Source organism: Chiloscyllium plagiosum, chromosome 6, assembly GCF_004010195.1.
Source record: "Chiloscyllium plagiosum isolate BGI_BamShark_2017 chromosome 6, ASM401019v2, whole genome shotgun sequence".
In the NCBI taxonomy this organism is placed as follows: domain Eukaryota; kingdom Metazoa; phylum Chordata; class Chondrichthyes; order Orectolobiformes; family Hemiscylliidae; genus Chiloscyllium; species Chiloscyllium plagiosum.
Window position 1 is genome coordinate 16,157,443 of NC_057715.1, and position 20,077 is coordinate 16,177,519.

General features: G+C 40.6%; 1 protein-coding gene across 1 annotated transcript in view; it reads left to right on the forward strand.

Moving 5' to 3' along the window:
* tmtc4 (transmembrane O-mannosyltransferase targeting cadherins 4) overlaps positions 1-19,793 on the forward strand; it is a 45,311-nt gene extending 25,518 nt beyond the window's left edge. Inside the window, exons 15-18 of the mRNA XM_043691280.1 lie at positions 2,706-2,820; positions 5,910-6,022; positions 10,925-10,994; positions 19,288-19,793. Of these exons, the coding sequence (XP_043547215.1) occupies positions 2,706-2,820; positions 5,910-6,022; positions 10,925-10,994; positions 19,288-19,436 (447 nt within the window). The 3' untranslated portion in view covers positions 19,437-19,793. The remainder of the gene's footprint in view (positions 1-2,705; positions 2,821-5,909; positions 6,023-10,924; positions 10,995-19,287) is intronic.
* Positions 19,794-20,077: the final 284 nt, after the last annotated feature.

Consider the following 20,077-nt stretch of genomic DNA (forward strand, 5'->3'; position numbering starts at 1 on the left):
TCCAGTCAGGGTGAAAGGGAAGGCTGGTAGGTATAGGGAATGCTGGATGACTAAAGAAATTGAAGGTTTGGTTAAGAAAAAGAAGGAAGCGTATGTCAGGTATAGACAGGATAGATCAAGTGAATCCTTAGAAGAGTAAGAAGAAAGTAGGAGTATACTTAAGAGGGAAATCAGGAGGGCAAAACGGGGACATGAGATAGCTTTGGCAAATTGAGGAGAATCCAAAGGGTTTTTACAAAGTATATTAAGGACAAAAGGGTAACTAGGGAGAGAATAGAGCCTCTCAAAGATCAGCAAGGCGGCCTTTGTGTGGAGCCACTGAAAATGGGGAAGATACTAAATGAATATTTTGCATCAATATTTACTGTGGAAAAGGATATGGAAGATATAGAATGTAGGGAAATAGATAGTGACATCTTGCAAAATGTCCACATTACAGAAGAGGAAGTGCTGGATGTCTTGAAACGGTTAAAGATGGATAAATCCCCAGGACATGACCAGGTGTACCCGAGAACTCTGTGGGATGCTAGAGAAGTTATTGCTGGGCCTCTTGCTGAGATATTTGTATCATCGATAGTCACAGGTGAGGTGCCGGAAGACTGGAGGTTGGCAAACGTGGTGCCACTGTTTAAGAAGGGCGGTAAAGGCAAGCCAGGGAACTATAGACCAGTGAGCCTGAACTCAGTGGTGTTGGAGGGAATCCTGAGGGACAGGATGTACATGTATTTGGAAAGGCAAGGACTGATTAGGGATAGTCAACATGGCTTTGTGCGTGGGAAATCATGTCTCACAAACTTGATTGAGTTTTTTTGAAAAAGTAACAAATAGGATTGATGAGGGCAGAGCAGTAGACATGATCTATATGGACTTCAGTAAGGCGTTTGACAAGGTTCCCCATGGGAGACTGATTAGCAAGGTTAGATCTCATGGAATACAGGGAGAACTAGCCATTTGGATACAGAACTGGCTCAAAGGTAGAAGACAGAGGTGGTAGTTGAGGGTTGCTATTCAGACTGGAGACCTTGTGACCAGTGGAGTGCCACAAGGATCGGTGCTGGGTCCACTACTTTTCATCATTTATGTAAATGATTTGGATGTGAAGTATAGTTAGTAAGTTTGCAGATGACACCAAAATTGAAGGTGTAGTGGATAGTGAAGGTTATCTCACATTGCAATGGGATCTTGATCAGATGAGCAAATGGGCTGAGGGATGGTAGATGGAGTTTAATTTAGATAAATGCGAGGTGCTGCATTTTGGAAAAGCAAATTTAAGCATGACTTATACACTTAATGGTAAAGTCCTAGGGAGTGTTGCTGAACAAAGAGACCTTAAAGTGCAGGTTCATAGCTCCTTGATAGTAGAGTCGCAGGTAGATAGGATAGTGAAGAAGGTGTTTGGTATGCTTTCCTTTATTGGTCAGAATTTTGAGTACAGGAGTTGGGAGATCATGTTGCAGCTGTACAGGACATTGGTTAGGCCACTGTTGGAATATTGCGTGCAATTCTGGCCTCATTCTTATCAGAAAGATGTTGTGAAAGTTGAAAGGATTCAGGAAAGATTTACATGGATGTTGCCAGGGTTGGAGGATCTGAGCTACAGAGAGCGGCTGAACAGGCTAGGGCTGTTTTCCCTGGAGCGTTGGAGGCTGAGGGGTGACCTTATAGAGGTTTATAAAGTTATGAGGGGCATAGATAGGATAAATAGACAAAGTCTTTTCCATGGGGTTGGGGGTCCAGAACTAGAGGGCACAGGTTTAGGTGAGAGTGGAAAGATATAAAAGAGACCTGAGGGGCAACTTTTTCACACAGAGGGTTGTACATGTATGGAATGTGGTGGAGGCTGGTACAATTGCACCATTTAAGAGGCATTTGGATGGGTATATGAATAGGAAGGGTTTGGAGGGATATGGGCCAGGTGCTGGCAGGTGGGACTAGATTGGGCTGGGATATCTGGTCGGCATGGACGGTTTGGACCGAAGGGTCTGTTTTCACGCAATACATCTCTATGACCCTGTGACATCCTTAAAACTGTTTCTGCTGTCCTTCTGGGAGTCTCTTGCCAAAACTGTGCTGTGGGTCGAGCAGTTGCTACAGGAGTCTGGTTTGAGGCATATGAATGACTTGGCATGTCCATCAGAGCATGGTTTAGCACCTCAATGCTGGGCAGGTTGACTTGAAAGTGGATGGTGTTTTTGAAGTATCTGGAAATACTAGGCCAATTCTGCTGCCTAATATAGGTAGACAGCCCTTTATCCAAAATCTGAAAAGCTCCAAAATCTGAAGGATTTTTCATGAAGTTATTGTCTCATTAACAAGGTTGTTTGGCGTGCAAACAGTGAACCCAACTCCACACCCACTCGATGCATGTCACTCAGATGTGACATTGGCTGGGGGGGGGGGGGGGGTGGCCCAACACTGGTAGGCCTCAAGTCTGTCTCAGGGCCCATAGTACTCACTGTGAGTCTGCTGTTCAGTAAGTTTTTTTTTAAATTTCACCGTTGAGCTGTCACTTATTCCGAAATTCAAAAAATTCTGAATTCGGAAAACCAGTTGATCTCAAGTGTTTTGGATAAAGGGTTGTACTAACATCCGAGTGATAAATCCTCAGTGTATTCCAAAACTGTGAAGCTTTGTGCAAATGTCACCTTATTAATTGGTTTTATTTTTCTGCTGTTTTCAAATATTTCATTTCCTTTTCCTTTTAGTATGCAGATCTGCACCGTACTTCAGAAGCTTTGAATGCATGGCGGAATGCTACTCTTCTCAAACCTAACCACAGCCTAGCTTGGAATAACTTGATCATATTACTTGATAATACAGGTAACAGGTTGTATTCTTCATTTGTATAATTGTGCTTATTCTCTTTATAGAAATTAGCTAGTTGAGTCTAAAGTAGCATCGATTATTTTGAGTTATGCAGTTCAGATGCTTTAAGTTTCGGGTAATTTCTTTTCTGTTTAGCTTTAATGGATGAAATTTCAAAGGTTACTTGTCTTTATCCTTGGGATCTATTTTGACGCAGTTGTTGCAAACTAAGTTAATTCTCCAAGTTGTGACCTTTATCAACCAGAATGACAAGGCCAACAGACATGGAATGCCACCATCTGCAAATCCCCCTCCAAGCCATACATCATCCTTACTTGGTAATATATTGCTGTTCCTTCACTGTCACTGGAATAAGATCCGAGAATGCCTTCCAAACTGCACTGTGGGTTACTGAGACCATGTTTACTGCAGCTCATCTCCTCAAGGCCAATGAAAGATGAGCAGTGAATGCTGGCCTATGATGCTACAACAGAGCATAAATTTGAAAAAAAAAATAATACATTTAGCACAGGCTAAGAATGTTGGCTACAGCTTTGTAATCTTGCCCAGTTCAATGCTGCATTTAAATGGTGTGTCTTTTCATGACAGATTAAATAAAACTCAGACCGACAGGCATTCACAAGCAAGGCTGATAGCTAGGTGCAACAGGGCAGAACAAAATACTTTACAAAAAGGACCTGCAAATGGCACTCTGAAATAACCGCTATGCTCGAATTACACTCTGCATCAACACTTTGTTGTACATTGCATTCTAATCACCTTATAGAGTCATACAGCACGGAAACAAACCCTTCAGTCCAACAAGTCCATGCTGACTGTAATCCCAAACTAAACTATTCCCACCTGCTTGCTCTTGGCTCAATCCCTCCAAGCCTTTCCTATTTGTGTACTTATCCAAATGTTTTTTAAAAGTTGGAAGTGTACCTGCATCCACAATTTTCTCCGGCAGTTCATTTGGCACACAAACCACTCTATGTTTAAAAAAACAAGGAGCCCCTTTAAATCTTTATTTTTCTCATCATAAAACTATGCCCCCTACCTTTGAACACTCCCACTCTAGGGAAAAAGTCCTTGTCATTCACCTTATCTATGTCCCTCATGATTTTATAAACCTCACCACAATCCTCCATCTCTTCTGCTCCAGTGAAAAAAGTCCCAGTTTTCCCAGTCTATTATTAAATCTCAAACCTTCCATTCCCAGCTTTGTGCCAAATTCTATTTAAATGGTAAAGTTTTTTGCAATGGTTTACTGATTCATATTGCTGGGAAATTGCAAATTTGTTTCAAGATAGGAATTTAGTTTGGCAGGGATGGAGTATTTATCACTGTTTACTTGGAATTTCGAGGGATGCTTTTGTTGACAATACCTGAAGAGCAAACCAGTGCATCCAATGGGAATCACAGTGTGGAGGCTGCAGCATTGTGAAGTGGGAAAATCTTAGGTCTTACAGCAGATGATCATAAGCCTGGAAGGTTTGCAACACAATTTCCATTGAGTGCTTGAGGCATTTGTACAGAATCATTGTTCCGAGGGGGTTAACAGAAAAGAATGAATTTGCATTTATGTAGTGCCTTTGGCTAGGATGTTGTAAACATCAACAAAGTATTTTTGATGTCTGGTTACTGTTATAATGTAGGAAGTATGATGGCCAATTTGTGGACAGCAAACGCCCATAAACGGCAGGGAACTAATGGTGATGTTGCTTGAGGGATAATGCATAATTTGGAGCTTTGCTGCTCTATCTGTTCCCAGTGTTTAGATCTTTGCCTACATCAGATGTACTGGAATATTAAGAAGGCTTGTGGTTTCCACGATGCAGGCATATTGTTCTATTATAAAATGTAATTTAACACTTTCACCCATTGTACCTGAAACAACTCTTTAAAAGAGTTACCAATTAACCCCTGTTCCCCTGCTCTTTCCCAAGAGCCCTGTCATTTTTGTTCCTTTTCGGGGATAAAACCAAAATCCTATTGAAGGTTATTATTGAATTTCTTTCTAATGCGGTTTCAGGAAGTACATTCCAACTCAACATTCCATTTGCTGCATAAAGTCAGTCCTCCTGTCCCCCTGGCGTTTATTTTTTTGTTGCCAATTTCCTTAAGTCTGCATCCTTTAGTTACTGACTATCTTGCTAGTGAAAATGGCTTCTCCTTGTTGATCAAGACACTTAATAACATTGAACACCACTTTGCAGGAAAGGCACCATCAGGTAAGCATAATATTTTTTTAAAAAGTTGAAATGGAGAAATAATATATTACCCAGTGAATTTACTAAAAACTGTTTTCAAGATGTACACTGTTAAGTTAATCAGTAGTTTAATTTAGATGCTGTAAACTGCATGTAACTGTAAAGAGTGGAATTTCTGCTTTGGGTGCACTGAGCAATCCAGACACACATTCTTTCCCCCAGACATTTTCTCTCAAACCTATTTATATCTTGGTAAATGCAAAATCTCTCATAATCCAGCTCATTCAGGCAACATTTTTAAAATAATTTTAGATTTAGGTTTGCTTTTGAAAGTAGTCCTGGACATATCCTAGAGTGCTAACTTGAAGCAGTTTGATTAAAATGTGTTTATCGCAAAAACAAATTAAGTCTATAAAGTCCACCACCTGAATGTTATCTGATTTTAACTTGCTAAATTGACTTGTGAAAATTTTACAGAACCGTTATCTAGTTAGATTGGATGTAGTAGGCAACTCCTTCTGTAAATTTTATAAAACGTTCATTCAAAATCTTTCCTAATGTTCCTTATAGATCAGCACAAAAATGTCCAGTTTAGTTTTTGGAATCACCTCAAATGCCCACAATTGACAGAAACTTGTCCTGACAATGTTTCATCCTAAGGGCATGGCTAGATTTCATTTTTAATTCCGTGCTGATGATTGTAGAAGTTTGATTTGTGTGGAAAATATTTAACTTTTAAAATTCTACAATTCTTTTCTGGAAGTTACACTGATTTTGAGTGAATTTCATTGCAAAGAAACCAGTGCAAGTGAGTGGAAACTCTACCATAGATGGAACTGCTCCAAATGACTGTTGTTTTAATATCTAAACCAGTGCTGTTTTACAAACTAGGTAACTTAGCACAAGCTGAAGCAGTTGGAAAAGAAGCCCTTAAGTTACTACCCAATGATCATACAATCATGTTTTCATTTGCAAATGTACTCGGTAAATTGAAAAAATACAAGGTGGGTTGTTACAAGTTGCGAATTTCGTACTGGTTTATTTTTTAAAATATATCTAAGACCCACATAATTGTGTATGTAAAACATAGTACTTTTTATTCTGTCTTTAAGTCATCAAGTAAGTGGAGCTACAGGAGAGAAAATCTTAAAATTCAGTCAAATAATCATGAGCAAAATGATGTCTTGATTTTTCTTTTGCATAAAAATCACTCTTTGCTAGCACAATTGGCGATAGCTGTCCAGCCAGGGACATTAAATCATTCGATTGAGTGAAACGTGACTGGTGAGAAATGCTCTTATTTTGAACATGGTATGCTTTGGCTGAATGGGTGGCATGCTCACATCTGAGTTAGAAGGTTCTGGTTTCACACCCTACTCTGGAGTCAAAATCCAGGTTGGCACTCCCAGTGTAATATTGTTCAAGTGCTGTAAGGTTAAAGAGACATCATTTCAGAAGGGCTGCTAACTTTTCCCCAGTGACCTGACCAATATTAACCCTCAACCATTTGGTTGTTATCATATTGTTGTTGGTGGGATCTTCCTGTGTGTAAATTGGCTGCCAAGTTTCTGACATTATAACAATGCCTACACTTCAAAGGTACTTGCTTGTGTAATGAGAAAACCAATGTCTTTAAAATGAAGGTGCCCTTGGAAGCAACGATCATAATGCAATTGAATTTTAAATACATTTTCAACTAGAGAAGATTAACTTAATTTTAAACATTTAATAAGGGCAGTTATGAAGACATGAAAGCAAAGCTAATTAAAGTGAAGCAAATTAGGAGTAGGTCAATAGAGATGCAATGTCAGACATTTAAGGGAATGTATAAAATGGGGTACATTTTAATTTTAAAAAGAAAAATTCCAAGGGGAAGAGCCACTATCTGTAGTTGAACTTTTTAAAAAAAATTTAAGATAGTAACAAATTTTTTTAAAAAGTATCACTTCGCAAAGGTGGATGGCAAATCAGAAGATTGGCCAGAATATAAAAAGATTGACTAAAGTCAACAAGGATGGAAAAAATGTAATAGAAGAGAAAACTAGCAAAAAAAAATGTAAAATCAGAAAGTAAGAGTTTCCATAGATAATGTTTTACAAAGTTAACAAAGTGAATTTGGCCCAATGGAAAGTAAGTCTTGGGAATTAATAATGGAAAATAAGGCAATGACCGATGAATGAATAGATACTTTGCATTGGTCTTCACTATAGAGGATGCAAGTAACATCCCAGAAATAGTTGTAAATCAGTAAATGGAGTAACTCAGGAAAGTTGCAATTACCAGAGAAATGATACTGAGTAAATTATTAGAACAGTGCAGTGACAAGGACTCTAATTCTGATGGACTTGATTCTAGGTTCTTAAAAAAAGTGACTAGTGAGATATTGATTCATTGGTTTTAGTTTTCCAATATTCAGCTAAGGTTCCTCTCAATTGAAAAATAACAAATATAGTTCTTTTGTTCAGGAGGTAGAAAGCGGGAAACAAAAAGCTTAACATCAGACAAAGATGAGGTCTTAGAAACTATTATTAAGAACGTTATAGCAGGTATTTAGCATAATTCACAGTAGTTAGGCAGAATCATCATAGTTTAATGAAATTGTGATTAACCAATTTCTTGGAGCTCTTAGAAATAACGTGCTATGGATAAAAGGGTGTCAGTAGATAATTGATGTACTCCCATTCCCAGAAGACATTTCATAAGGTGTCCATTAAAGGTTATTGCAGAAAATAAAAGCTGATGGTGTAAGGGATAACATTTACATGGATTGAAGATTAACTACCTAGTGGGAAATGGAGATTAATCATAAATGTATCATTTTTCTGATTGGCAAGATGTGACAAGTGGTGTGCCGCAGGGATATATGCTGTATTCTCAAAAGTTAATATAATGACTATTGTATTAACCTAATTGGATGAAATGATTGGAGATGGGTTACTAAATTTGCTGGTGATGGTATAGATCAGTCAAAACAGAAGTTGTGAAGCGAATAAGAGAATCTTGATGTCCTAACGTATGAAATGCAAAAGGTTAGATTGCAGGCACAGCAAGCAGTTAGGAAAGCTAATAGACTGTTATTGTTTGTTGGGAGGGGAATTGAATACATAAGTACAGTTGGAATGTTTCAGTTTATTTATCAGTTATACAGGGCACTGATGGCATCATGTCACTGGTACACTTTACAGTATTGGCCGCCTTCATTTAAGGAAGAATGTAAATGCTTTCTAAGTAGTTCAGAGGAGGTTTACTAGACTGATGCTGAGGAGTGGCAGATGGAGTTTAATTTAGATAAATGGGAGGTGCTGCATTTTGGAAAGACCGATCAGAGCAGGACTTTACACTTAATGATAAGTTCCTGGGGAGTGTGGCTGAACAAAGTGACCTTGGAGTGCAGGTTCAAATTTCCTTGAAAAAGTGGAGTCTCCGATAGATAGGATAATGAAGAAGGCGTTTGGTAAGCTTTCCTTTATTAGTCAGTGCATTGAGTATAGGAGTTGGGAGGTCATGTTATGGCTGGACAGGACGTTGGTTAGACAACATTTGAGATAACGTGCATAGTTCTGGTCTCCCTGCTATAGGAAGGATGTTGTGAAATTTGAAAAAGTTCAGAAAAGATTTACAAGGATGTTGCCAGCATTGGAGGGTTTGAGTTAGAGGGAGAGGCTGAGTAGGCTAGTAGACAAGAAGGAGCTGGAAGAACACAACAAGCCAAGCAGTATCAGGAGGTGGAGAAGTTAATGTTTCTGGTGTAACCCTTCTATTTTCCTGGAGCGAAAGAGGCTTAGGAGGTGACCTTTATAGAGGCTTATAAAATCAGAGGGGCATACATAGGATGAATAGTAACGGTCTTGTCCCCAGGGTGGAGGAGGCCAAAACTAGAGGGGATACGATTAAGGTGAGAGGGCAATGATTTAAAAGGGACCTAAGGGGCAACTTTTTCATGCAGAGGGTGGTGCATGTATGGAATGAGCTGCCAGAGGAAGTGATGGAGGCTGGTACAATTACAACATTTAAAAGGCATGTAAATGGATATATGAATAGGAAGGGTTTGGAGGGATATGGGCCAAGTGCTGACAAATGGGACTAGATTAATTTAGGATATCTGATTGGCGTGGACAGGTTAGACTGGTCCAGTCTGTTTCCATGCTATACAGCTCTATGACTTATAATGCCTGGACACTATGTTCTAGAAGGCAAAGCCACATTCCTCAGACTAGTTAATTCAAATTTGGTGTGTTCAGGGACAGGAGGGTGTGGCTGCAAATGAGGTAAGTACGGGGACCCAGAGAGTTGCATTGAAGAGCCTCCGTGTAATTGCCCAACAATTGCAAAGTTCTTACAAACTGTGCAGACAAGAATAAGAACTGCAGGAAGGATGAGCAAACTCACCACAACACTGTGCTACTGGGATGCATTCAAGCAGGGAGAGAAGTAGAAGGATGTGGTCGCAGTAGGATAATAGGTAGCATTCTCTGTAGCTATGATCGGGAGTCCTGAAGACAGTGTTGCCTGCTGGAATAAAGACATCTCCTCAATGTTGGAAATAAATTTGGTTTCAGGGAGGAGGGCATAATCACCGAATAAGGGATCATCCACTCAGGACAGAGATACGGAGGAATTCCTTCTGTTCATGAATCTGTGGAATGCTTTACCGCAGAGGGCTCTTGAGGCTGAATCATTAAATATGTACAAGGGTAAAATAGACAGAGTTTTAATCAGTACAGGAATGAAAAGTTATGGGGAAAAGGCAGGAAAGTGAAGTTGAGAATTATCAAATCAGCCATGACTTCGTTTAATGTGAAGAAGCCTTTTTGGCTTGAATAGCCTGCTACTTTTATGGCCTTGTACCTGGAGAGAGTGGGTTGTCTTTTGAAGAAAAGTTGGATAGATTAAGTTCATACCTGCAGGCGTTTAGAAACTAAGAGGCAACTTGATCGAGACATACAAGATCTTGAGGAGGCTTAACAGAGGATGTGGAAAGGTAGAAACTAGAATCAGAATTTGCTGTTTAAAAATATGATTGCCTATTTGTAGAACATGAGACATTCTTCTGAGGTTTGAGAGATTTTGGAACACTTTTTCCTCAAAAGGCCATGGAACCAGAATCTTTAAATATTTTGAAAGTTGAGGTAGGTAGATTCTTGAAAAGAAAGGGTTGAAAGGTTATTGGGATGGGGGGAATGTGGAATAATCAGATCAACAACGATCTTATTAACTGGTGGAGTTTGCTTAAGTGGCCATACATTTACATTTTGTTCTTCATCGGCTTTAAATTACAACCCTGTTTACTGTGGTCATGATAATTGTTGTATAAGTATAATTTTATTATTTTAATTACTACCTTTTATGTTTTTATTAAACAGAATTAATGCTTTATAAATCAGAACCTGTTTCCAGGAATGTGATATCCCACAACAACATGTGTGTCTGGAGGTACATTTACGAGGAACTAGCAGTGTTGTTTTCCGTCATAATGTTATTGAATGGTGAAGCAGACTTGAGGGGCTGAATGGTGTCCTGTTCCTGATTCTTATGTTTGACTTGTTTGTGATGTCCCTAAGCTCTTCACAATTAATGAAGAGCTCTTGAATTGCAGTTACTGTTGTAGGAAGTACGATTCCCTGTTTTGGTATCGCAAGTTCCCACAAACAGCAATGTAAGAATGAATCCACAACCTTCTGACTCAGAGATGCAAGCAACACCCTAGCTGACGATAATTAAAATCACAAAATCAGATGCCAGATATTTAAGGAAGCAGCAAAATTGGCGTATTGTCATGCTGTCACTTTATTCTTGATTAATTGTTTGATCAAGAATACTTATTCTGTTTTTTTTTGTTTATATTAATCATGTTAATGGTTTACTGACAAGCATATGTAAACTATGAACTACTTTTGTATGTACAGGAATCTGAAAATCTCTTTCTAAAAGCGCTTCAGATTAATCCTACCATAGCAAGCTATCATGGAAATTTAGGTAGGTGTTATTTTGAAGCAACTAAAGATTTGAAAATATTTCAAACTATTTGCTGCTTTTAATAGTAGAGCTATATACCTTTCCCATCTTCCTGTTTGAGAAAATCACTTTTTCCTGTTCGTACTTGTGACTAAATTTCTCAAACAGTCCTTGCAATTGCTGCAAAGGTAACCAAAATGCTAATCGTTATAGTAGGTCCGCATGTTAATTCATACAGTTTTACATTTGGAAGTACAAATTCCCTGAAAGCAAATAGGTTTTAGAATGGAGATCTTACAATGTGTCCTGTGCAATGGTTAGTACCAAAATAGACCAATGTTGATTCCTTGTACCTACTTAAAAATCATGTGGAGGTCACAATCCTAATTTATGCCCAAATCCTGAACATACATGACCACTGTGCACAATGACCTCCATTGTCCCCTAATTCGGAAATCTGTCAATATTACAATTCACCACCAGATTTTTACATTTCCCCCCACCCCCCAATCCTCTGATCCTGACCTCTTGTGCACCCCTAATTTTCATTGTTTACCATTAGTAGGTGTGCCTTCATGTATCTTGAGTCCAAGTTCTAGACCTTCCTCTTTAAATTTCTCCCCATCTCCTTTTTTTTTAAGATGATGCATAAAACCTATTTTTCTGATGAATCAGGTCACCTGCTCTGATATCTCCTTATGTAACCCATTGTCAAATTTCGGTTAACCTCTCTGTTGTGAACTGGCTTGGGGTGTGCATTATAACAGTGCTGTAGAAAGGCAGGTTCACAGTTGTTACAGTACAGGAGAAGCTCCTTTGCCTGATTATGCCTCTCCAACGAGGCATTTCACTTAATGCTATTGCTCTGCCTCCTTTCTATGTGTTTGCATGTTCTTCCTTTACAGATGATAGGTTCAATTGAAGCATTGAAAATGAATTATCTCCACCCCACTCTCAGGCAGATTCTGCAAGACAATGCTTTTCCTTATGTCACCATTGCTTCTCTTGCTATTTACCCGAGATCTGTACCCTCAGGTTCTCTAACCAGTCACCAAAAGGGATGTTTTTCCCTGTCTACTCTGTCCAAATTATTCATGATTTTAAATACCATGATCGAATATTTGCTCAACCCTTTCCACAAAGAAAACAGCCCTAACTTTTTCAATCAATCTGTGGAACTAAAATTCCTCATCCCTATAACCTTTCTCATGAATCTTTTCTGCTCTTTCTCCAATGCCTTCACATCCTTCCTCAAATGTTGCATCCAGGATTGGACACAATGTTCTAGTTGGTGCCAAACCCATATTCCACCCAAGTTTAACTTAACTTCCTTGCTTTAGTATTCAGGGCCCCTCAAAGATCAGCAAGGTGGCCTTTGTGTGGAGCCACAGAAGATGGGGAAGATACTAAACGAGTATTTTGCATCAGTATTTACAGTGGAAAAGGATATGAAAGATATAGAAAGTAACAAAATAGATGGTAACACCTTGCAAAATGTCCATATTACAGAGGAGGAAGTGCTAGACGTCTTGAAATGCAAAAAGGTGAATAAATCCTCAGGACCTGATCAGGTGTGCCCTAGAACTCTGTGGGAAGCTAGAGAGGTGATTGCTGGACCTCTTGCTGAGTTATTTGTAGCATTGATGGTCACAGCTGAGGTGCCGGAAGACTGGAGGTTGGCTAGCGTGGTGCCACCTCTTTAAGAAGGGTAGTAAGGACAAACCAGGGAACTATTGACCAGTGAGCCTGACATCAGTGGTGGGCAAGTTGTTGAAGAGAATCCTGAGGGACAGGATATACATGTATTTGGAAAGGCAAGGACTGATTAGGGATAGTCAACATAGTTTGGGAAATCATGTCTCACAAACTTGATTGAGTTTTTTGAAGAAGTAACAAAGAGGATTGCTGAGGGCAGAGGGGTAGATGTGATGTATATGGACTTCGACAAGGCATTCGACAAGGTTCCCCACAGGAGACTAATTAGCAAGGTTAGATCTCACGGAATACAGGGATACAGAACTGGCTCAAAGGTAGAAGACAGAGGTGGTGGTTGAGGGTTGCTTTTCAGACTGGAGACCTTGTGACCAGTGGAGTGGCACAAGGATCGGTGCTGGGTCCTCTACTTTTTGTCATTTACATAAATGATTTGGATGCGAGCATAAGAGGTACAGTTAGTAAGTTTGCAGATGACACCAAAATTGGAGATGTAATGGACAGCGAAGAAGGTTACCTCAGATTACAACAGGATCTTGACCAGATGGGCCAATGGGCTGAGAAGCGGCAGCTAGAGTTTAATTCAGATAAATGCGAGGTGCTGCACTTTGGGAAAGCAAATCTTAGCAGGACTTATACACTTAGTTGTAAGGTCCAATAGAGTATTGCTGAACAAAGAGACCTTGGAGTGCAGATTCATAGCTCCTTGAAAGTGGAGTCGCAGGTAGATAGGATAGTGAAGAACTTGTTTGGTATGCTTTCCTTTATTGGTCAGAGTATTGAGTACAGGAGTTGGGAGGTCATGTTGCAGCTGTACAGGACATTGGTTAGGCCATTGTTGGAATATTGCGTGCAATTCTGGTCTCCTTCCTATCGGAAAGGTGTTGTGAATCTTGAAAGGGTTCAGAAAAGATTTACAAGGGTGTTGCCAGGGTTGGAGGATTTGAGCTATAGGGAGAGGCTGAACAGACTTGGGCTGTTTTCCCTGGAGGGTTCCCTGGAGAGGTGACCTCATAGAGGTTTACAAAATTATGAGGGGCATGGATAGGGGTCTGGGAGTCCACAACTAGAGGTCATAGGTTTAGGGTGAGAGGGGAAAGATATAAAAGGACTTAAGGGGCAACCTTTTCACGCAGAGGGTGGTACGTGTATGGAAGTAGTGGAGGCTGGTACAATTGCAACATTTAAGAGGCATTCGGATGGGTATATGAATAGGAAGGGTTTGGAGGGATATGGGCCGGGTGCTGGCAGGTGGGACTAGATTGGGTTGGGACAGAGGTGGGGCACCTATTCATGTTGGAAGACCACATTTTGTTAGCTGTAATCTAATAAGGCTGCATCCAAGAAACTTCAATTATATACTCTTCAAAATTCACATTTTTTTAAATTGTGGAGGTCAGTCTGTGAGGATTATTTCGTTGAATTTTCTTTTACTCTCTGGTATTTTCAATACATTCATTTTAAGATTTAAAAAAAATAATAAAGGATGAAAAAAAATTAATAAAAAATAAAAGATTTGTTCTGCAAAATTTGGATTCATTCAAAAGGCCACACACAATGGCCTAACAGGCTGCAGCTTCCCCACCCCTGGGTTGGGATATCTGGTCGGCATGGACAGGTTGGACTGAAGGGTCTGTTTCCATGTTGTACATCTCTGACTCTGAGTAAAGGCCAGGATGCCTGATGCTTTATTAACTGCCCTTCAATCTGTCCTGCAGATTTATTTCTACATACACATAGGTCCCTCTGCTCTTGCACTTTCTTTAGTATTCTGCATTTCGATTTATATTATCTCACTGCATTCTTCCTACCAAAACAAGTCATTGCACAACACCATACACTTTAAAAGCATCCATTTCCCATGCTGTTACAAAATAATATTGTCAAAGATGAGCAGAAGATTATGCTGTCTAATCGAACTCAGTTGATATATGAAGGCAATTATGGTATTTCCATTTAATTGAAACCTCAAGTATGTACTGTAGTGTGATTGAGCAATAACTCTCATTAATATTAAACAGCTATGATTGGATCTTTTTAAGGTCTTCCCTTGAGGGCCATTTCTTAATTTTGAGGATGCTTTTTGGTTTGCGAGCCAATATTGGATGTAAGTTTGCTCGCTGGAAGTCCTAGAAACATGGCATTCCAACCAGAACTCGATCAACAAACACATTGATTTGGATTCCATTTACCAACTCCTGAGGAAAAAAACAGGAAATGATATCATCAACCCAAGGAAACCTAAACACATAAATAAAAAGCAGGCCATACCCCCGGTGCTTCACTGATGATGTTACCTGGTATGGTGACAAGACTTCAGTAAACAAACCTTCCAGCCCAGCGAGCCAACTTATATCCAGAACCTCAACCTGAGCTACAAATCTCAAAACCCGGAGAAAGAATTCGAAGAATTCTTCAATAATTATCAATTCCAATAAACTTAAAATCACAGTACACAAGGAAAGCATTAATTTTCTGATTACTACATTATTTAAACTGGCACCAGACAACAGGCTTAAATTAGTACAAGATCTTTTCTTCAAATAAATACAGTACATCATTTTTATAGTATATAAGATACAATTTAAATATAAGACATGCTTCTGTGCACCAAGACCCTTCAACCTTAAATTACTTTCACAAACTGGTGATGCTTCTATTGCACTTTTACAAAGCTGAAATATTTTCAACAAGCACTAATATATAATTACACTCTAATTTTTACTGTATCTCACTTAAATTTAAGACTTGACACTGTGTACATTGCAATATTATTCACTACAACTTCCCCACTGAGTAGCTCATGAGTGCATCCAACTTTTCGTGAAAGATACAGCATTCATTTGCAAGTGATTCATTACCTCAGTGGTTTTAAATTTTCCTGGCTATTAATTTGCTGAATGCACCTTTATTGACCGGTTTGGAACTACTATCGTTTTTTACAGCCCCTTTCTCTGTCATGCTCTCCTTGAAGCTATCCTCTGGTTTCCGTTGTGGTATTTGTTCTCTGTCTTCTCCATCTCTCTATAGCCTTGCAGTCCCAGACATCCCCCGACTCCTTTGTAGTACTCCTCTGCCATCCCAGTCTCCCCCAGAGGCCTTGCAGCCACCTTTTCCCTGATTGGTCACCCTGCATTAAATATCTCAGGGTGACTGGGGCCTTTCAGGGGTAGATTCACTCTTCATCCAAAATCTTATTTTGAACATTGGTGTAGATATATTAAGTATATTATAAAAATCTCTGTGTTTACCCAGTAACTTTCCTTAAGATTAATCTTGTGTGACTTGTACTGAATCATAAACATATAGGAAGCCAACTAGTCCATCATGCTTATGCCAACTCTTTGAAAGAGCTATCCCACTTTCACACATACCCTTGCTTTCTCCCCACAGCCCTGCAGAGTGTTTTGCCTTTCTAACTAGCGAATTTCTTTCTGCTCTTTTTTTTTAGGCAATGAATTTCAGACCATAATGACTCCGAAATAAAATCCATCATACTCCCTTGAATGTTTCATCACGTGCTAAATTTATGCCATCTGATTACTGGCACATCTAATAGAAATATAATTTCTCATTGATTGCTATTTAAACTCTTTATACTCCTGAACAATTATATTAAACCTCCGGATTACTGAAAATTACTGCGGCTGCTGGAATCTGAAACCAAAAGAGAAAATGCTGGAAAATCTCAGCAGGTCTGGCAACATCTGTAAGGAGAGAAAAGAGCTGACGTTTCGAGTCTAACTGACCCTTTGTCAAAGCTAAACAAAAAAGGGAGAAATAGGGAGATATTTATACGAGGCTGAGAGAAGGTGAGTCATGGCTCCAGAAGCAAAGGTAGCAATAAAGAGGTGATAATGACAGTGCACAGAGAGATGATAGGGAGATTAGGAGCTGGGAATGACCAAGGCTGAAGCCAGTGCTATGTAACAAAATAGGTGGGGGATGGGAGGGATGGGTGAAGCAGAGGCAAAATGGAAAACAGGGGAGAAGGGTAACAAAGGGGGAAGAGGAGAGGAAAAAGGTGATGAGAGAGTGGGGAGCGAGTGAAAGAGACAATCAAGAAATAAGAGGTACACAACAGTGAAAAAAAAATAAAAAAGGTAAATAAAATAAATGAAATAAAGTTACGGAACAGAATGAAAACAGAGGGGTTGAGATGGGATAATCATTTGAAGTTGTTGAATTCAATGTTGAGACAGACAGGCTGTAACGTGCCTAGTCAGAAGATGAGATGCTGTTCCTCCAGTTTGCGTTGAGCTTCACTGGAACATTGCAGCAGGCCAAGGACAGACATGTAGGTATGGGATCAGGATTGTGTGTAGAAGTGGCAAGCCACGGGAAGGTCCAGCACCTGATTGCGTACAGACCGAAGGTGCTCAGCAAAGCGATCACCCAGTCCGCGTTTTGCCTCTCCAATATAGAGGAGACCACATTGGGAGCAATGAATGCAATAGACCAAATTGAAAGAGGTACAAGTGAAACGCTGCTTAATCTGAAATGAGTGTCTGGGACCTTGGATGGTGAGCATGGAAGAGGTAAAGGGGCAGGTGTTGCAGCTTCTGCGATTGAATGGGAATGTGCCGTGTGAGATGGGAGAGGTGTTAGGTGTGATGGAGGAGTGGACTAGGTTGTCCTGGAGGAACGATCTTTGCGGAATGCAGACGGGGAGAGAAGGGAAGATGTGTTTAGTGGTGGTATCGTGTTGGAGTTAGTGAAAATGGCGGAGGATTATTCTTTGCATGTGAAGGCTAGTGGGGTGAAAGGTGAGAACAAGAGGGACCCTATCCTTGTTCAGGGAGGGGAGGGAGGGGGTGAGGGTCATGGCGCGGGAGATGGACCACACGCTGTCAAGAGCCCTGTCAACAACTGTGGGTGGGAAGCTACGGTTGGAGAAGAAGGAACACATATTAAAAGCACCACTTTGGAAAGTGGCCTCATTAGAACAAATGTGGCGGAGGCGAAGGAGCTGAGAGAAAGGGATAGAGTCCTTACAGGACGTAGGGTGAGAAGAGCTGTAGTCCAGATAGCTGTGGGAGTCAGTGGGCTTGTAATGGATATTAGTGGATAGACTATTGCCGGAAATGGAGACAGAAAGGTCAAGGCAAGGAAGGCAAGTGTCAGAGATGGACCAGGTGAAGGTAATGGAGGGATGGAAACTGGAAACGAAGTTTATGAATTTTTCCAGGTCAGGACGAGAGCATGAAGCCGGACCGAAATAGTCATTGATGTACTGATAAAACAGGACCCGGGTAGGCCTGGAACAAGAAATGTTCCACATACCCCATGAAAAGGCAGGCATAGGTAGGACCCGTGCGGGTACCCATTGCTTCACCTTTTGATTTGGAGAAAATGGGATGAGTTGAAGAAGTTGCTGAGCGAGAGAACAAGTTCAGCCAGGTGGAGGAGAGTGGTGGTGGAGGGAAATTGTTCGGGCCTCTTCGAGAAAGAAGCGAAGAGCTTTCAAGCCGTCTTGGAGTGGGATGGAGGTGTAAAGAGATTGCACATCCATGGTGAATAGAAGGTGGTTAGGGCCTGCGAATTGAAAGCATTCTGCAGAGATTGTTTCCTCTGGGACAACCTAGTCCACTCCTCCATCACACCTAACGCTTCTCCCATCACACACGGCACATTCCCATTCAATCGCAGAAGCTGCAACACCTGCCCCTTTACCTCCTCCATGCTCACCATCCAAGGTCCCAGAAACTAATTTCAGATTAAGCAGCGTTTCACTTGTACCTCTTTCAATTTGGTCTGTTGTATTCGTTGCTCCCAATGTGGTCTCCTCTATATTGGAGAGGCAAAATGCTGACTGGGTGATCACTTTGCTGAGCACCTTCGGTCTGTACACAATCAGATACTGGACCTTCCCGTGGCTTGCCACTTCAACACACAATCCTGCTCCCATACCTACATGTCTGTCCTTGGCCTGCTGCAATGTTCCAGTGAAGCTCAACGCAAACTGGAGGAACAGCATCTCATCTTCTGACTAGGCACGTTACAGCCTGCCGGTCTCAACACTGAATTCAACAACTTCAGATGATTATCCCATCTCGACCCCTCTGTTTTCATTCTGTTCCGTAACTTTATTTCATTTATTTTATTTACCTTTTTTATTTTTTTTTCACTGTTGTGTACCTCTTATTTCTTGATTGTCTCTTTCACTCGCTCCCCACTCTCTCATCACCTTTTTCCTCTCCTCTTCCCCCTTTGTTACCCTTCTCCCCTGTTTTACCTTGGTCATTCACAGCTCCTAATCTCCCTATCATCTCTCTATGCTCTGTCATTATCACCTCTTTATTGCTACCTTTGCTTCTGGAGCCATGACTCACCTTCTCTCAGCCTCGTATAAATGCCTCCCTATTTCTCCCTTTTTTTTAGCTTTGACAAAGGGTCAGTTAGACTCGAAACGTCAGCTCTTTTCTCTCTTTACAGATGTTGCCAGACCTGTTGAGATTTTCCAGCATTTTCTCTTTTGGTTTGTATTAAACCTCCTCTTATTGTTCCCATAGCTTCTGCAGTAAATTTATAGTTCTCTATTCTAGGATACCAAATAATCTTCAACCATTGTTTGGATAACAAGTTTGTCATTCTCCTGCAGCTGTCCTTTACCATCGCTGGGGGAGACTTGATCTAGCCAATAAACAATACAAGCTCGCTCTGAAGCTCGATCCAACCTCTCCGGGCATTATGGAGAACTACAACTTGCTGAAGAAAAAACTTGACCAAGTGAGGAAAAGCCAGCAGTGAAGGGAGAAGATTGAAAGACAACTGAACTTACAGGATCTCTCCATTAGAGAATGGTTAACTCCAACACCATTTGAAATGAATTTGTGCAAAAACCTCAGCACAAGCCACTTGTACATCATGTTTGTACTGGGAAAGTGCTAATTCCATTTTGACTATTTCCCTGTATAATGCCAACTTCAACAGTTCACTGAATTCTGTCTTAAATGTTACAACAGAGTCAGCTCTTGTGACCATTTGCACTAATATACTGTCTTGAAAAATCTAATCCAATTTAGGGCAGCGCGATGGCTCAGTGGTTAGCACTGCTGCCTCACAGCGCCAGAGACCCAGGTTCAATTCCAGCCTCGAGCAACTATCTGTGTGCACATTCTCCCCATGTCTGCGTGGGTTTCCCCCGGGTGCTTCGGTTTCCTCCCACAGTCCAAAGATGTGCAGGTCAGGTGAATTGGCCATGCTAAATTGCCCATAGTGTTCAGGGATGTGTAGGCTGGGTGCATTAGTCAGGGGTAAATATAGGGTAGGGGAATGGGTCTGGGTGGGTTACTCTTCGGAGGGTCGGTGTGGGCCTGTTGGGCCGAAGGGCCCTGCTTCCACACTGTGTAGGGATTCTAATTCTAATTCCAAATATGATATCAGTTCCA